Source organism: Myxocyprinus asiaticus, chromosome 39, assembly GCF_019703515.2.
Source record: "Myxocyprinus asiaticus isolate MX2 ecotype Aquarium Trade chromosome 39, UBuf_Myxa_2, whole genome shotgun sequence".
Lineage (NCBI taxonomy): Eukaryota > Metazoa > Chordata > Actinopteri > Cypriniformes > Catostomidae > Myxocyprinus > Myxocyprinus asiaticus.
This window is the reverse complement of record NC_059382.1, coordinates 13,252,657-13,268,589: the sequence shown is the minus strand read 5'-3', so window position 1 is coordinate 13,268,589 and position 15,933 is coordinate 13,252,657. Positions and strand designations below refer to the sequence as shown.

Genomic DNA, 15,933 nt, shown 5'->3' with positions numbered 1-15,933 from the left:
CTGACAGCTAGAATGCCAAGGACCTGCAAAGCTGTTATTGCTGCACGTGGAGGATTTTTTGATGAGAAATCTTTGAAGTACTTTAAGAAGTTGTTTTTTTCAAATTTTAATAGTAATTTTTCATGTTACTAATGTCCTGACTATTTACTTTGGTGAATAAAATTAGCAATTTCTTTCCATAAGAGCAAAATCTGTACATTATTACAAACTTTTGGCTGCCAGTGTGTGTGTGTGTGTGTGTGTGTGTGTGTGTGTGTGTATATATATATATATATATATATATATATATATATATATATATATATATATATATATATATATATACACAGTAGAAATATGATTGCCAAACAAATGTATTAACAACTTATTCAGAAAGTAAATAAATGATAAAGTAAACATGAGAACTGGCGGATCAAACTCAAACATTAAATTTGCATTCCTTAAAGAAATACCAGTGCATGCAAGGGAGCAAATGAATAGTGATGCAAGTTTTAGGTAAGCTCAGGTTTTAGGCTTTGGTCCTGTGCAAATGAATTGCTGAATTCATTGTAAATTTAATCAACACTAATGCATCATCTTTGCAATCATCCTTGCAGTGTAAAGATGCCTATTGATGGCTAAACAGATGCAAGCAAAAAGATGTAACATAGCAGACCAATCTGAATTTATATTCATCATAACTGTTACAATTTGAATGCTGAACATTCTATCAAAGTCAGTGGATTTTCAAACTTTAATCTTCAATTTTTAAAAAGGCTAACAAAACCTCCAAAATATATAGCATATACAGGTATATGACTACAGTGATCTTATATTATGGACAGTTTGTCTGCTGTTTAAGGGTGTACTCACACTAGGCGATTTGTACCGTGTCCGAGCACGTTTGACTCCCAAAGTCCAGTTCGTTTGACTAGTGTGATCGCTAACCGTGACCGAGCACGGAACTCGAAACATGACGTCATTGATGCAACTGGGCAAAGGGATCACTTTGGTCTACGGCAGAGGTGCAGTGTTTACTGGAAATTTGGGCAGACCAGAGTATACAGGAACAACTGGATACAACACACAAGAACACACAAGAACTCCAAGAATTATCTTTGTGCTCGTGGATACCAGAGAACCATTGAGCAATGATGTGACAAGCTGAAAAAACTGCAGGTTCAGTATCTGATGCACTCCGTAAATCTGGCAGCTCATCAGATGAAAAGTATAAATTCCAGTGGTACGATGCTGTCGAAAATTAGGCATGTGAGAGGGCCGTGTGTCACCGCGCCACAAAGTAAGTAACATTACAATGATGGACTCCATTGTGCTGTGCAAGCCTGCTTTTCTTCCTGTTTTCTTCAAAACAAAAAGTTGCATCGTAATGACGTAAGCATGCTCAGGTCCGGAATGTTAAGTGCAATGTGAGTGCAGGCCAACGGAGGAGTGGAGAGGGGGGACAATCGTGCTTGGGCACGGTACAAGGCAACCGGGCCTAGTGTGAGTACACCCTAACAGTTACAAAACTGTGATCAATGAGTCAGTCAGTAAGAACTCAAGAACTGGATTAGTCCAATTTGTGAATGAATCAATCAGACCAATTTTCTGAACTGGAACAACATTTGGTCCGAGACAGTTTCTTTAATTGGTTCGGGCTAAATGACAGAAGAATAAAAAGAAAAGGAATATCAATACTTGCCTTGTAAGCACTGTAATTACAACAGAAAGATGGAATTTCTTAACCTTGTCAAGAAATTTTTATTTGCCTGTGATAAATTATACTAACTGATAGATCTTTTGTGCATCTTTGAATAATGTAGATCCCAGTGGGAATCCTGCCACTGAGCGCTACAGTGACATTGTCTAAATCTGCAGCTGATCCCAGTTCAGCAGTGTTTAAAGTAGTATTATACCAGTGCTTAATCCAGACACATCTGCAGCATGCTGACGGCATGCTAATCAGCTCTTGGAGGAAAGTCTTGTCTAGTCCAGCTGAAAGCTTCCTCAACATGTTTGAAAGAAGCTAGCAGGATGGGGGCAATCATCATCCATTTGACTTTGATGTATGCTAAAGCTGTTTGCTGTGTCATTCTTCATAGTTTACAAGTCTTCGGTGAAGGTTTACAATGGAAATGTGGTTTATTCATTCTGCTACTGCATGTCATTTTCCAGAACTGGGTATTATGTTTACCATCTGTTATAGTTACAAACATCCTGGTGTTTATTAGCCTTGTAAATGGTCTGAAACTCTCAAGCCATAACAAACGGCTTCTGCGTTTTATATATAGTTAAAATCTGGTAATGTTGTAGTAAAATGGTAATGTTGTTATTCTAACATTTATTGTTGTTAACGCTAACGTTTCCAAGAAATCTATCATCATCTAACTAATCTAACCATGTCATTAATTAATTAGAAATTACATCTGTTATTGTAGAATTATTGTAGAATTGTAGTTGAAGTGTAGCAATTAAGCACTTAAATCAAAACTGACCCTGTTTACTTTTTTAATGCATGTTCCTGGTCTTACTGTAAAAAATTAAACACTGCAAGTTTTCTAAAGAAAAAAATGTATGCTTTTTATCAAAATGTTATAACTTCTGAAACGACTTTTCTTTTTGGTTGACATCACCAATCCCTGTTATTTTCCCAACCTTTTCCTTTCCAACTGCTTGGCTCCATTCTGTTACGTAAACACTCACTTTTCACAATCCCGGTGGATAAAACCAAGTCCTGGCTGACATTTTCTTGTTGAACTCTAAAGCACTCAAAAATATGACACATTATGAAAAAAATATGACACATTAAGAAAAATGAATCAAAAAACTGTTTCATGTTGACTTTAAGTTCCTCCCATATACATAAAAAAAGTCTTAAACAAATTTAATTTTGCCTCCAACAAGAGATGTTCGTTTAGAGTTCAAGTTTGCCATTGTCACATTTAATGTTTACTAATTATTCATCACAGTAGTTCAACATGTTGAAGTACTACTCTATGCCCCTTTACTAACTGACCTACAGACAAACCGCCATTAAATTATCACAAATGCACCATGTAATGTACAGCATTAAATGCCATTATTTTCCACCACACTTTGGGAGGAATTACATTTTCAGAAGATTCAAAATATCTCCAATGGTTGATTGTCCTAGACATCATAGTTTAGGCATTGGGCCATGAATGATAAACCCATGAGTGCTGCAGTAGTTCTGGGCTTGTCATCTTGGAAGGTACTCCTGTGGCAAGCCGGTGTGGTTGTTGGCTTTGAGAGCCTGGTCCACAGCGCTGATATAACCATCAATCAACCGTTTCATATCTGGGGTAAAGGGGTCAAAAGTAGGCTGTCGTGCACCTGAGCGTTTAAAGTGGCCATCCTTGTTGCACTCAGCACAGAGGAGGCGTTCTTCACTCACACTGGCATTGAGGAAAGAAGTGATGGATTGCAATGTGGGCACCAGTGACTCTTGCAACTCCTCATAATGCACCACCAGCAGTCTCTTTCCATAATGCAGCCAGTCCAATATGTGTGAAGCCCACCAGGAGGCATAACTACCCACAAATTCTGGCCATTCTAGGATGGGAGACAAGAAGAAGATTGGAGAGAAGAATTAGATACAGGATTTACATAATGGATGGATGGATGGATTGAGGGCCTTGCAAGCACTGTAAAAAGGAATCGTTTTAAAACTACATGATTAGTTGTATGATTGTGCATTTTCATCAAGATAATGCAGTGTGTCATTTAATAGAGTCTGTTTTCTCATTTTTATGCTTGTAAGTCAGGAACCATGCACAGCTTAACTTAGAATGCGGTCATAATACCTTTGCTCTTCCAATGCTGATCAGAAGCGTAACCGAGATGCCCAGCGCATTTGCGGTTGAACTCAGCCATGAGCGAGCGATAGGGGTTTCTTATCAACAGGATTGCTGAGTCATACATCTCTATATCCCGCTGGCCGCTCTCGTGAGTCTTCACGCAGATGGTTCGTCCACTTTTCCAGTAATCTTTCTCACCCTTGAAGCCTGCACAGTTGGAAGGAGAATATACAGTCAATCGCATATGGCAACCACACAGAGCCACCTCTAAATCCGAAAAAATAAATTCCAAAACCTGCATCAAACAATGCTGTTACACCAAGCATGGGCACCAAGACCCCCCTCAGTCAAGTCAAGTCATTTTTATTTGTATAGCGCTTTTCACAATACACATCATTTCAAAGCAGCTTTACAGAAAATCATGCACTAACAGAAAATGAAACTGTAATAACTATAAAGTCTTCATTGTGTAGTTTGATTAAATATGATTGTACATTTTGTATAAAAATAAATAATTAAATAATAATTGTATTTAGAACCCCAGTGAGCAAACCGAAGGCAACAGTGGCAAGGAACACAAAACTCCATAAGATGTTGGTTAATGGAGAGAAATAACCTTGGGAGAAACTAGGCTCACTGTGGGGGCCAGTTCCCCTCTGGCTAACAGCATGAACATAATGCCAATATTACTTATTTATGTGCAGTGCATGTCATGGTTTAAAATGAGTAAACTATGTAAGTGTTAAGGGCCAGTGTTTAAACAAAGATTTTGTAAGAACTGTAAGATTAATGACTAATGACTTTGAAGTCCATCCTGGATTAACTGCAGAAGTTTACATAAATGCATTGTCCTTTGTTAGTTGGCTGATGAAGGCTTTTGTTCGCAGTTAATTGATAGTCTATGTATTTCATTTCAGGAGTGTAGTCCATCATTAGACCAAGGTGATGCAGGCAGAGATGAGTGAGGTGAATCGCAGTTCAACCAGCCGGTCATTTCGGTGAGGTCTATCCTAAGTCCAGGGTTCAGGCAGTGGCATATGAAGTATCCCATGTCTTATGGTTGGAATTGGCATCAATTCATCCTCTGAAGTCCATCGTAATAGACGGAAGTGATGTCTGGTAGGCACTGGCTGCATTTAATCGTCATCACTCATAGACATGTAGTAGTGGAGTCCGACACCAAGCAAGAACGAAGCTGGATCTGGCCGGTTCTGGTGACTTCAGAATAGGAATCCCGAGGTTGAGACAGGAATACAAATAGAATAATATTAGCGTAGATGCCATTCAATTTTGAGTTATAGATCATGATAAATGTTTCTGGTTCCGGCAGACCTAATTAAAGCAGCCTAATTGTGAGTTGATGGATAAATTAGGTGTAAGCCTAGCTAAGAGTCTTTAGTCTAGACTTAAACTCAGTGTGTGTGTCTGCATCCCGAACAGTGTTAGGGAGATTATTCCATAGTTTAGGAGCCAAATAGGAAATTTGTGGATTTTGATATTTTTGGAACTATTAACAGGCCAGAATTTTGTGATCGTAATGAACGTGATGGAATATAGCATGGTAAAAGGTCATTTAAGTACTGCGGAGCTATACCATTCAAAGCTTTGTACGTAGTTAACAAAATGTAAAAATTAATACGAAATTTAACAGGTAGCCAATGTAACGATGATAAAATGGGGCTAATATGATCATATTTCTTGGTTCAAGACAGCACTTTGGCTGCTGCATTTTGAACCAATTGAAGTTTATTTATTGAACTTGCTGGACATCCTTACAGTAATGCATTACAATAATCTAGTCTTGAGGTCATGGATGCATGAATTAGTTTTTCGGCATCAGCAACAGAGAGTATGTGTCGTAACTTAGCAACTTAGAGGTGGAAGAATGCTGTTCGACAAACATTGGAAATTTGATTTTCAAATGACAGATTGGTATCAAATATAACACCTAAGTTCTTTGCTATAGAAGACGATGTAACAGTACATCCATCAAAAGTCAAATTATATTTTAGTGGCTTATTTTTAGAGGTTTTTAGTCCAATAATAAGTACCTCTGTTTTGTCAGAATTGAGTAGAATGATATTTCTGGCCATCCAATCTTTGATTTCATTGATACACTCTGCTAATTTGGAGAGTTGTGAAATTTTTTGTCGGGTTTCAAAGAAATATAAAGTTGGATATCGTCGGCATAACAGTGGAAACTTATTCCACGTTTCCTGATAATATCTCCCAGGGGAAGCATATATAAGGAGAAAAGCAGAGGCCCTAAAACTGATCCCTGTGGCATTCCATAATTAACTTTTGCTTGATTTGACAATTCCTAGTTTACATAGTGTAACAAGTCAGGAGAGAATGGAGGATCTAAATGCAGCATCTTTAATAAACAAAAGAAAACCAGCTAACTCATAAAGAACATAAAGAAACAAAACACGGGGTACAAACATACAGAGTAAGGCATAATACATGCAAAGACTGACAGAGGAAACAAGGAAAAACAAGGGCTTATATACACAGGGGTAAACAAGGGAACAAGGAACACCTGTGGAAACAATCAGGGGAAAACCAATCATAAAATGAAACTACAAAGGACTACAAAAACTAACAGGAAACAGGAACTAAACAAGAATTTCAACATAAAAGTCAATGCAAACACAGGGAATACGTGACAGAGCCCCCCTTTTAAGAGTGGATTCCAGACACTCTAAAAAAAAAAAATAAAAATAAAAAAATATTGTCCATGGGGTGTGGGGGAAAAGGGGAAACCGGCAGTTCAGGGGGGCACAAGGGGCAAGGGGGCAGAGGAACAAGGCAACCAGAGCAGATCAGGTGGGCGGCCAGGAGACCAAGGAGACCAGAGCCGATCAGGTGGATGGCCAGGAGACCAAGGAGACCAGAGCAGATCAGGTGGGCAGCCAGGAGACCCAGAAGACCAGAGCAGATCAGGTGGACGCCAGGAGACCAAGGAGACCAGAGCCGATCAGGCAGATGGCCAGGAGACCAAGAAGACCAGAGCAGATCAGGTGGACAGCCAGGAGACCAAAGAGACCAGAGCCAATCAGGTGGATGGCCAGGAAACAAAGGAGACCAGAGCAGATCAGGTGGGCGGCCAGGAGACCCAGAAGACCAGAGCAGATCAGGTGAAAGGCCAGAAGACCAAGGAGACCAGAGCAGATCAGGCGGACAGCCAGGAGACCAAGGAGACCAGAGCAGATCAGGCGGACAGCCAGGAGACCAAGGAGACCAGAGCAGATCAGGCGGACAGCCAGGGGACCAAGGAGACCAGAGCAGATCAGGCGGACAGCCAGGAGACCAAGGAGACCAGAGCAGGTCAGGCGGACGGCCAGGAGACCAAGGAGACCAGAGCAGATTAGGCAGACGGCCCTGAGACCAAGGAGACCAGAGCAGATCAGGCGGATGGCCAGGAGACCCAGAAGACCAGAGCAGAACAGGCGGATTTCCAGGAGACTCAGAAGACCAGAGCAGACCAGGCGGACAGCCAGGAGACTCAGAAGACCAGAGCAGATCAGGTAGATGGCCAGAAGACCAAGGCAACCAGAGCAGATCAGGTGGGCAACCAGGAGATCCAGAAGACCACCTCCGGGTAGGAACTGGATCAGGAGGCCTGGTAGGTGGCCGCAGGGTCTAGACAGGGTCAGGAGGGCTGGGAGAATGCCACAGGACAGGGACTGGGTTTGGCTGTAGGAAGAGTTACTGGTAAATCGGGCAGAGCCACTGGGGGAATAGTCTCTGGAGAAGCGGGCGGAGCCGCTGGGGGAATAGTCTCTGGAGAAGCGGGTGGAGCCGCTGGGGGAATAGTCTCTGGAGAAGCGGGCGGAGCCGCTGGGGGAATATTCTCTGGAGAAGCGGGCGGAGCCGCTGGGGGAATAGTCTCTGGAGAAGCAGGCAGAGCCACTGGAGGAATAGTCTCTGGGGGAGCGGGCAGAGACTCGGGAATTACCTCTGTGGTCGTGGGCATGAGCAGAGACTCGGAGACGACTACTGTGTTTGTGAGCATGGGCAGAGACTCAGGAATGACCTCTGTGGTCGTGAACACTGGCAGAGACTCGGAGACGACCTCTGTGGTCATGAGCATGGCAGAGACTCGGGAACGACCTCTGTGGTCGTGGGCATGGGCGGAGACTCGGAATGACTTCCATGGTTGTGTACATGGGAAGAGACTTGGGAACGACCTCCGTAGTCGTGGGCATGGGCGGAGACACAGGAACGACCACTGTGGTCGTGAACATGGGCAGAGACTGGGAAACGACCTCCATGGTCGTGTACACGGGAAGAGACTTGGGACTAGAAGCCTTTCTTCTCCTCCTCCTCCTCCGGATAGCTGAAGTTGACAATGCTGGCTCTGGGATGGACGAGGCTGGCAACGCTGGCTGTGGGACGGACGAGGCTGGCAATGCAGGCTCTGGGATGGACGAGGCTGGCAATGCTGGCTCTGGGACGGACGAGGCTGACAACGCAGGCTCTGGGACAGGCGAGGCTGGCAACGCTAGCTCTGGGACGGATGAGGCTTCTAGCTCATTGGCCATGGCAGGTGTGGGTGTTGGCTTGTTGGCCGTGGCAGGTGTGAGTACTGACAAGCTGTGAGGAAGGGTCTTCGTGACCCTACACACCAACATAAGTGGTGGATAATTTAACTTGGAAACAAGGGCCGTGGGAGGCTGGGCTGTGGTATGGCGTGGAGTAGACTTAAACTTGGTGGTGATATGGTGTGGAGCAGACTCAGGTGTAGCTGTGGCATGGTGTGGAACAGGCTGAGATTTGACCGTGACATGGTCTGGAGCAGGCTGAAGCGTTACTGTGACATGGCATGGAGCAGGCCGAGGTTTGGCTGTGACATGGCATGGAGCAGGCTGAGGTTTGGCTGTGACATAGTATATAGCATGCTGAGGTTTGGCTGTGACATGGTATGGAGCAGGCTGAGGCGTAGAAGACTCGGAAACCGGAACCGGGGTTGAGAGAGGAGGTTCCTCTGAAGCGAATGTCTCTAAAATTAACTCCACATATTCCTCCCACGTGTAATCACCAGTCTCCGGCAATTCCCTCCACTTGTGAGCTATGAGGCTGATCTGATACAAGGACTTCAAGCGGGAATCGGTAAATCCTGTGTGCAAATCAGACGAGAGTATTCTCTAATTGGTAAGTTTGCTTAGCTCAACTGGACAAAGCACGCTGCTAGATCCATTTCGGAGGATCAGTCTTTCTGTAATGAGTCAGGAAAGAATGGAGGATCTAAATGCAGCATCTTTAATAAACAAAAGAAAACCAGATAACTCAGAACATAAAGAAACAAAATACGGGGAACAAACGTACAGAGTAAGGCATAATACATGCAAACACTGACAGAGGAAACAAGGAAAAACAAGGGCTTAAATACACAGGGGCAAACAAGGGAACAACTGTGGAAACAATCAGGGGAAAACCATTCATAAAATGAAACTACAAAGGACTACAAAAACTAACAGGAAACAGGAACTAAACAAGAATTTCAACATAAAAGTCAATGCAAACACAGGGAATACGTGACACATAGACAAAGTGGTAGCGGTCTGCTAAACAGGACCTAAACCATTCTAATGCAAGTCCACAAATGCCAACATAATTCTCAAGCTTATTCAAGAGAATGTCGTGATTCTATGGTGTTGAAGGCAGCACCAAGATCTAAAAGCACTAGAAGAGAAACGCAGGTTATTTTCTATGAGTTTGCTCAAATATGCTGACCTGGCAACTTTTAGTGCCTGTCTGTAGCTACAGACACTACCCTTTCATGCACCGCGAAATACCTCTAATTTTGCATTCTTCCACTTGCGCTCCATTTTCCGAGCTGCTCTCTTGATAGCATGAGTGTGATCATTGTACCATGGTGCAGGGCTTTTTTCTTTAATTTGCTTTAAACGAAGGGGAGCGACACTATCAAGAGTGTTAGAGAAGACTGTATTTTAATTTTCTGTTATTACATCAAGTTTTTCTAGACTTTGTGGCTTACTGAGTATATGAGATAGATCTGGAAGATTATTAGTAAAGCTATATTTAGTGGTTGAAAGAATGGGTCTACCTGAACGATAGCATGGTGTAGATTGAATAATATTAGTTGATCACAGCATACAAGAGACGAGGTAATGATCTGTGATGTCATCGCTCTGCAGAAGAATTTCTATAGTATCAACATCAACTCCATACAACAGAATTAAATCTAGCATATGATTATGGCGATAAGTTGATCCTGTCACATTTTGTCTGACTCCAAGAGAGTTGAGAATATCGATAAATGCTAATCGCATTTTCATTATCTATGTGAATGTTTAAGACAGCATCAATTAAAGCTCTATCCACAGTACAGTATTCACATTTTCATTTACAATTCATTTTTTGGTTGAAAGAGATCAGGTTGAAAGTTTAATAGTCCTACCTTTATATTATATTTATCTTTTTTTTTTGTTGTTATTTTCAAGTTTTAACTTAATCAAATTTTTTTCGAAATTATTTAGTGAGAGTTTTGTGTTTGGTAGTTCTAGGAACAGACACATTCTTTATATGATATCTAGGTTATACAGTCTCTATGTGTTGTAGTTTTTGTGACCTGTGTGACATCTCAAGGCAGCTAGCAGACGTTCGGATTAGCCAGTTTGTCTACGTCCTGACCTGAGCCCCAGTTATTCAAATACTATCACTATTAAGTCTATGAGCCAAATTACTAGAGAGGAGAGTGGCACCTTCCCTGAAGGGATGGAGTCCATCTCTATTTAGCAGGTCAGGTCTACCACAAAAACTCTTCCAATTGTCTATAAATCCTATGCTATTTTCTGGACACCACTCAGACATCCAGCCATTCAGTGACACTAATCTACTATAAACCTTGTCACCACAACAAGCAGGGAGGGGGCCAGAGCATATTACAGTGTCTGACATAGTTTTTGCAAGTTCACACACCTCTTTAAAATTATCTCTAGTGATCTCTGGACCGGACATCGTTAGTGACAACAGGAATAACAGTTTTAGAAAGTCTATGTTTAGCATTAGCCAGCACTTGTAAATTTTATCTGATGTCAGACACCCAAGCCCCTGAAATGTATTTAACAATAGTGGCTGGAGTCTCTATTTCCATGCTCCTTACAATTGAATTTTCTATAACCAGGGCACTTTCAACGTGATTCTCAGTGGGTGCATCACTGAGTGGGGAGAATAGAGTGGAAACCCTAACAGGAACGGGAGAGTGGTGTCGCTTTGCTGAGCAAGTATGCCGCCGAGATATCACCCAAACGCCCTGCTGCAGGGGCTCTACAGCTGCAACCAAAGTGTGTGTGTTGCTTGCTGTACTACCTGCAACTGAAACAGTATCTACCGGCTTCTCTTTCTCACTGACCTCCACTAGCATTCGGATGCGTGACTCTAACTCATAAATCTTCTCCGTCAGCCTGACTAATTCCTTACATTTATCACATGTAAATCCCTCACTGTTGACAGAAGAAGCTATAGTAAACATGTGGCATGTAATGCAGGAAACAATAACATGAGCGGATGCCATGATTTACCGCAATTGTTTGTTGTTGTTGGTTGTTCCCGAGTGGCGAGGTTTTGAGGTCGATGTGAATCCCTCACGCAATTGTTTGTTGTTATGGTCGTTCTTGATAAAGGGTGCTTTGAGATTGATGCAATAATCCGTGTAACACAGAGGAGAAAACGGGTGCGCGCTGTAAAATGCACGCAGTTTAATCACGATAAAAATAGAAAGCGGATGCATGCGGAAAAATGCACACAGATGAATCGCGATAAGAGAATTATGTGGGGGGGGGGGTACGATGTGCAGATAGCTAAGCGATGCTAAAAAAGATAGCAGGCTATAAACACATTGCTTCCTAAACACATTCAGACTCTGTGATAGATCTGAAAAGACACTGTGACTTTCCAGGCAGGTCAAGTTCTTTAGTGATGGAAAAAATATGCTCGATAAAGTTTGGCATTTGAAAGAGAACAGAAGGTCAGCCGTGCCCGTTAAATGCACATCTCATATAGCAGCATTGAAAAAAGAAATGACATATAGATTTATGGATTTGAAAGGCTGAGAAATGGGGTGAGTCATTTCACATAAATTCCTTGATAGAGGCTCTGCTACTGACATAGACATGCATGCAATTAGATTTTGACATGGGCACAATTTCAAATGTTTTGCATGCAGTATGTGGTTAGTAAAGCAATTAATGCCATAAAATGTGGTGGCAAATTAAACTTTGGTGAAATGCCCAGTTTTCATTAGTAGGATAGCTTGGGATGGAACATGTAAACACCCACTGTTTGTATCACATACTATATGAATATAATAATACAAAGTATGGCCTACTGTATTATCTAACTGATATACAGTATACTGATTTTCAGTTAACTTTAATATGTCTTAAATAGCTGTTTGTACATTGAAAGCACAACTGAATTAAACAATAAATAGAAAAATATAAATAGTGTTAACTGTTTATGTGGTCAAAGGGTAAGAAATTAGCAATGAAATATGCAGACCCAGGTTCAAATACCAGATGATACACTTCACTTTCATATAAACCAAGTAGCAGGGCACCAAAACCTGCTCTGCAGAATGTAGCATATATCACCTGCGTATAAAAGGATCTGTTGCATTTTGCCTCCCTTTGAATATTTGTATATTTAAATTGCATATACATTTATTTTCCACAGTAAACCCAAAAGACAACCAGGCCACCAGGAAAAGTGCTGGTGCTTCATATAGCCATATAGCCCTGTGACAGAAGGGCACAGAATAATTGTGGTGTGTCAGCAGAACTGAAGACCTCGTTAAAAGAGACAGCCATGATGATAATCTCGTCTCATCAAATGTCCAGGCATTATTATCTTTCTGAGTGGCTGGATTTGTGGGACATTTTTGCCACCAGCATTGATGTATATGAGCTTCTAAAATGACAAGATTTATTTTCACAGATTGAATGGCAATAGCATTACCTCTGTTGTAGAGGGTGCCATCAAAGTAGTAACTGCCAGTGTAGTAGCCTGTTGCGAGCTCAATCAGGTGCCTCACCCAGGTGTTGCCAGCACCAGGAAAACTTGATAAAGCCACCAGTGAGCTTGACTTCTCCGGTAGAAACTTCTTCTCTGTGCATCTGGAGTCTTAAAAAAAAAAGGGATTCCAATTGTTTTTTAGCCACTTATACAAAAAAAATACACACAAACCTAACTGTTATTTTCAGCCAATATCAACTCATTTGTATCTACTATGCTTGTGATCGATGGCCCTTTTCATGCATCGACAATTTTCCAGATGATTAATATATATAGAATAAAATATTATAGAAATATATATAGAATATATATTCTATAACTTGTTTTCACAAATAAATAGAGCTAATCGTTGCACTGTAGTTTTTGTCTCTTCATACATATTTCTCAACTAAAAATGTGAGCGGCAGGGTAACGTACAGGGAATCCCACACCAGACGCGTCTGGAGGATGACATGGCATATTCTAAAAATAGAAACAATTATTTTCTATAAAAGGTATGCACACCACCGCTGCCGCTCAGCCTCTGTCGGTGGCACCCAGCTAACACTTGGGGGCTCGTTAAAATTCTGCAGCGTCATAGTTTTCTATTAAATTCTACCCAAATCATGGTTATTACGCCAGACTACATTAAACGAAAGGCCAACTGACAGTGAATTGAAAAGCACGCAAATTAGGCTTCTAATTTAAAATCTGGCTAATGTCAATATATTGATGCCTCAAAACCTATCAACAAAAAAAGTTCAGATCAATAATCAATTTATCGATATTTTGAGACATTCCTAGTATCTACTCATTGATAACATCTAATAAAATACTTTTAAAGGGGTCATATATTGGAAAAAAACAAAAACAACATTTCACTGCTCTTTGTTTTGCTGTTTTTTGTTGTGTGTAGCACCTGCAATTCTGCATAACCTTCCTAAGGTTCCCAATATTATTAAAGAGTGGCTGAGGTTTAATTTTAGGTTTTAATCTTAAAGGTCACTATGATCACGTCAGTGCGACCATAACAGTTTGTTCAGCACATTCAAGCACATATTGTTTTGTGAACCTACTAAAATGTAATGTCAGCTTTGCAAAGAGGCTGTTTTTGAAAGAAGGGGCAGTGACAACTACATTGAACTCAACAGTAATCAACTTGTAAGTAAATATTTTTTTTTTTCATTTCACATGCAGAGGTTAGCCAATCTAAGAGATGAATAAGTCATAAAGGTGTAGTGGCAAAAAAAGGTCTGTTTATGGCTAGAGACAGGGTAGAAAATGGACAAGTAATTAAGTTTTTGGTGCAAGACACCTTGATTAACATTATAAGTGGACCACAGAGGGAAAATAAAATGATAAACAATATCTACGTATTTAAGAATTTTACAGAATCAACTTACACTCAAGGTACAGTTATAGTTTATGTGAGGAAAGCACTCAGTGGGGATCTTGACTAGTTAGCTACCAAATATGCCCATAGATAATCAGCTGTGCAAGAAATTTACTTTATTTCACCAACAGCAGAATCTGAATATTGGCTATTACTTTTCAAGCATGCACTGTAACATCCTCAGAACTTTACAGACAAGTGGGTGCCCTTGAGATACTATGTGCTGCTTTAATGGTTACCATTGCCAAATAACAAAAAAGATATTCACTCACAGATATGTTCGTGACCTACCAGAGAAAAAAGGTTAAAGATTCTTTAAATTGTATAATGGAAGAAACAGGTACCCTTTTTAAAACTAGAACAGGTACTTTTAGTTAAAACTGACCGAGACAGGAAATATGAGCATCATGGCAATTATAAATACCAGTGAGAATGTATCCACAAAGTTGCAGTCTTACCTTGAACAGGTGTCTGGTAGACCTGGAGAAAGAGCTTCTGGGAACTCCTGATAGACAGACTGTTGTTGTCCAGAGCACAGAGATGCTCTTTCACTGAATCTTGAAGAGTGAAGTGAGGTGTGGCATAGCCGCAGTAACAGTCTGGCTTCCTGATCATAGCCAGAGGAAACTCCTGACATGGGAGAATAAGGAATATGTTTTAATTCACAGCACTGAAATAAACTAGTAGTTTAAAAGTGGTGAAAAAACATATTTTTTTAACAGCTATACAACATCTTAAATCATTCACTTTCCCTTTTACAAATAAATAAATTTTAACCTAAATGTTAATGTCCATCTAGAGTTTATTTGTCAACCGCCCCAATAAACATGTGCATGAGTAAGGATGACACCAGTCTCTCTCTATCCATATATTAAATTACAATTATTTAGAGTTTCCATTAACTGAAAGCATTTCAAGCAATGCAATTAGTTTCTCAGCTGAAGACGACGATAAATCAATTGACCATGTTGCTGGAATGCAACAAAGCATGACCATCTGATAGAGATGGCTCAAATTATTCTGCAATCAAGCCACTGAAGCCACATGGAGGATTGATTACAGAGTGAATTCATTCTCTATAGGGACACATTCAAGTTTAATCAAGCAGATTGTTGGGAAAAATCAAAGCTAAAAAATATCAGGTGGTCACCTAAAAAAGCGACAACTAAAGCAGAGCATGTCCAATCCACATTAATTGAGTACAGTGGTTCTCAACTGTTAACAATCTCAACCTAAACATGGGTCACACATATGATCTTAGTGTTGTGAACAGCAGGGAAAATACAATGTTAAATGCAAGTAATATAATAAACAACTTTTTAAAAAACTGTGTTGGATCACAACTTCATGTCCCATATACAGTGTTCCCACCTTTTTTGAACAATGATTCCCATGACCTTTCCAGGCATTTGTGATTACTTGAAACAGATTTTTATTTTAATTTTTTTTTTTTATTTTGATTATAGGGATAATTCACCCAAAAATAAAAATTCTCTCATGATTTACTCACCCTCATGCCACCCCAGATGTGTATGGCTTTCTTTCATCTGCAGAACACACAAAATATTTAGAAGAATATTTCTGCTCTGTAGGTCCTCACAATGCAAATGAATGGGTGCCAAAATGTTGAAACTCCAAAATCCACATCAAATGAGCATAAAAGTAATCCATATGACTCCAGTGAGTAAATCCATGTGTTCAGACACATTATGATAGGTGTGGGTG

General features: G+C 40.7%; 1 protein-coding gene across 1 annotated transcript in view; it reads right to left on the bottom strand.

Moving 5' to 3' along the window:
* Positions 1 to 412: 412 nt before the first annotated feature.
* LOC127429783 (WSC domain-containing protein 1-like) overlaps positions 413 to 15,933 on the bottom strand; it is a 66,445-nt gene continuing 50,924 nt past the window's right edge. The window contains exons 6-9 of the mRNA XM_051678977.1: positions 14,667 to 14,838; positions 12,780 to 12,944; positions 3,804 to 4,004; positions 413 to 3,552 (exon numbers count right to left, since the gene is read on the bottom strand). Of these exons, the coding sequence (XP_051534937.1) occupies positions 3,200 to 3,552; positions 3,804 to 4,004; positions 12,780 to 12,944; positions 14,667 to 14,838 (891 nt within the window). The 3' untranslated portion in view covers positions 413 to 3,199. The remainder of the gene's footprint in view (positions 3,553 to 3,803; positions 4,005 to 12,779; positions 12,945 to 14,666; positions 14,839 to 15,933) is intronic.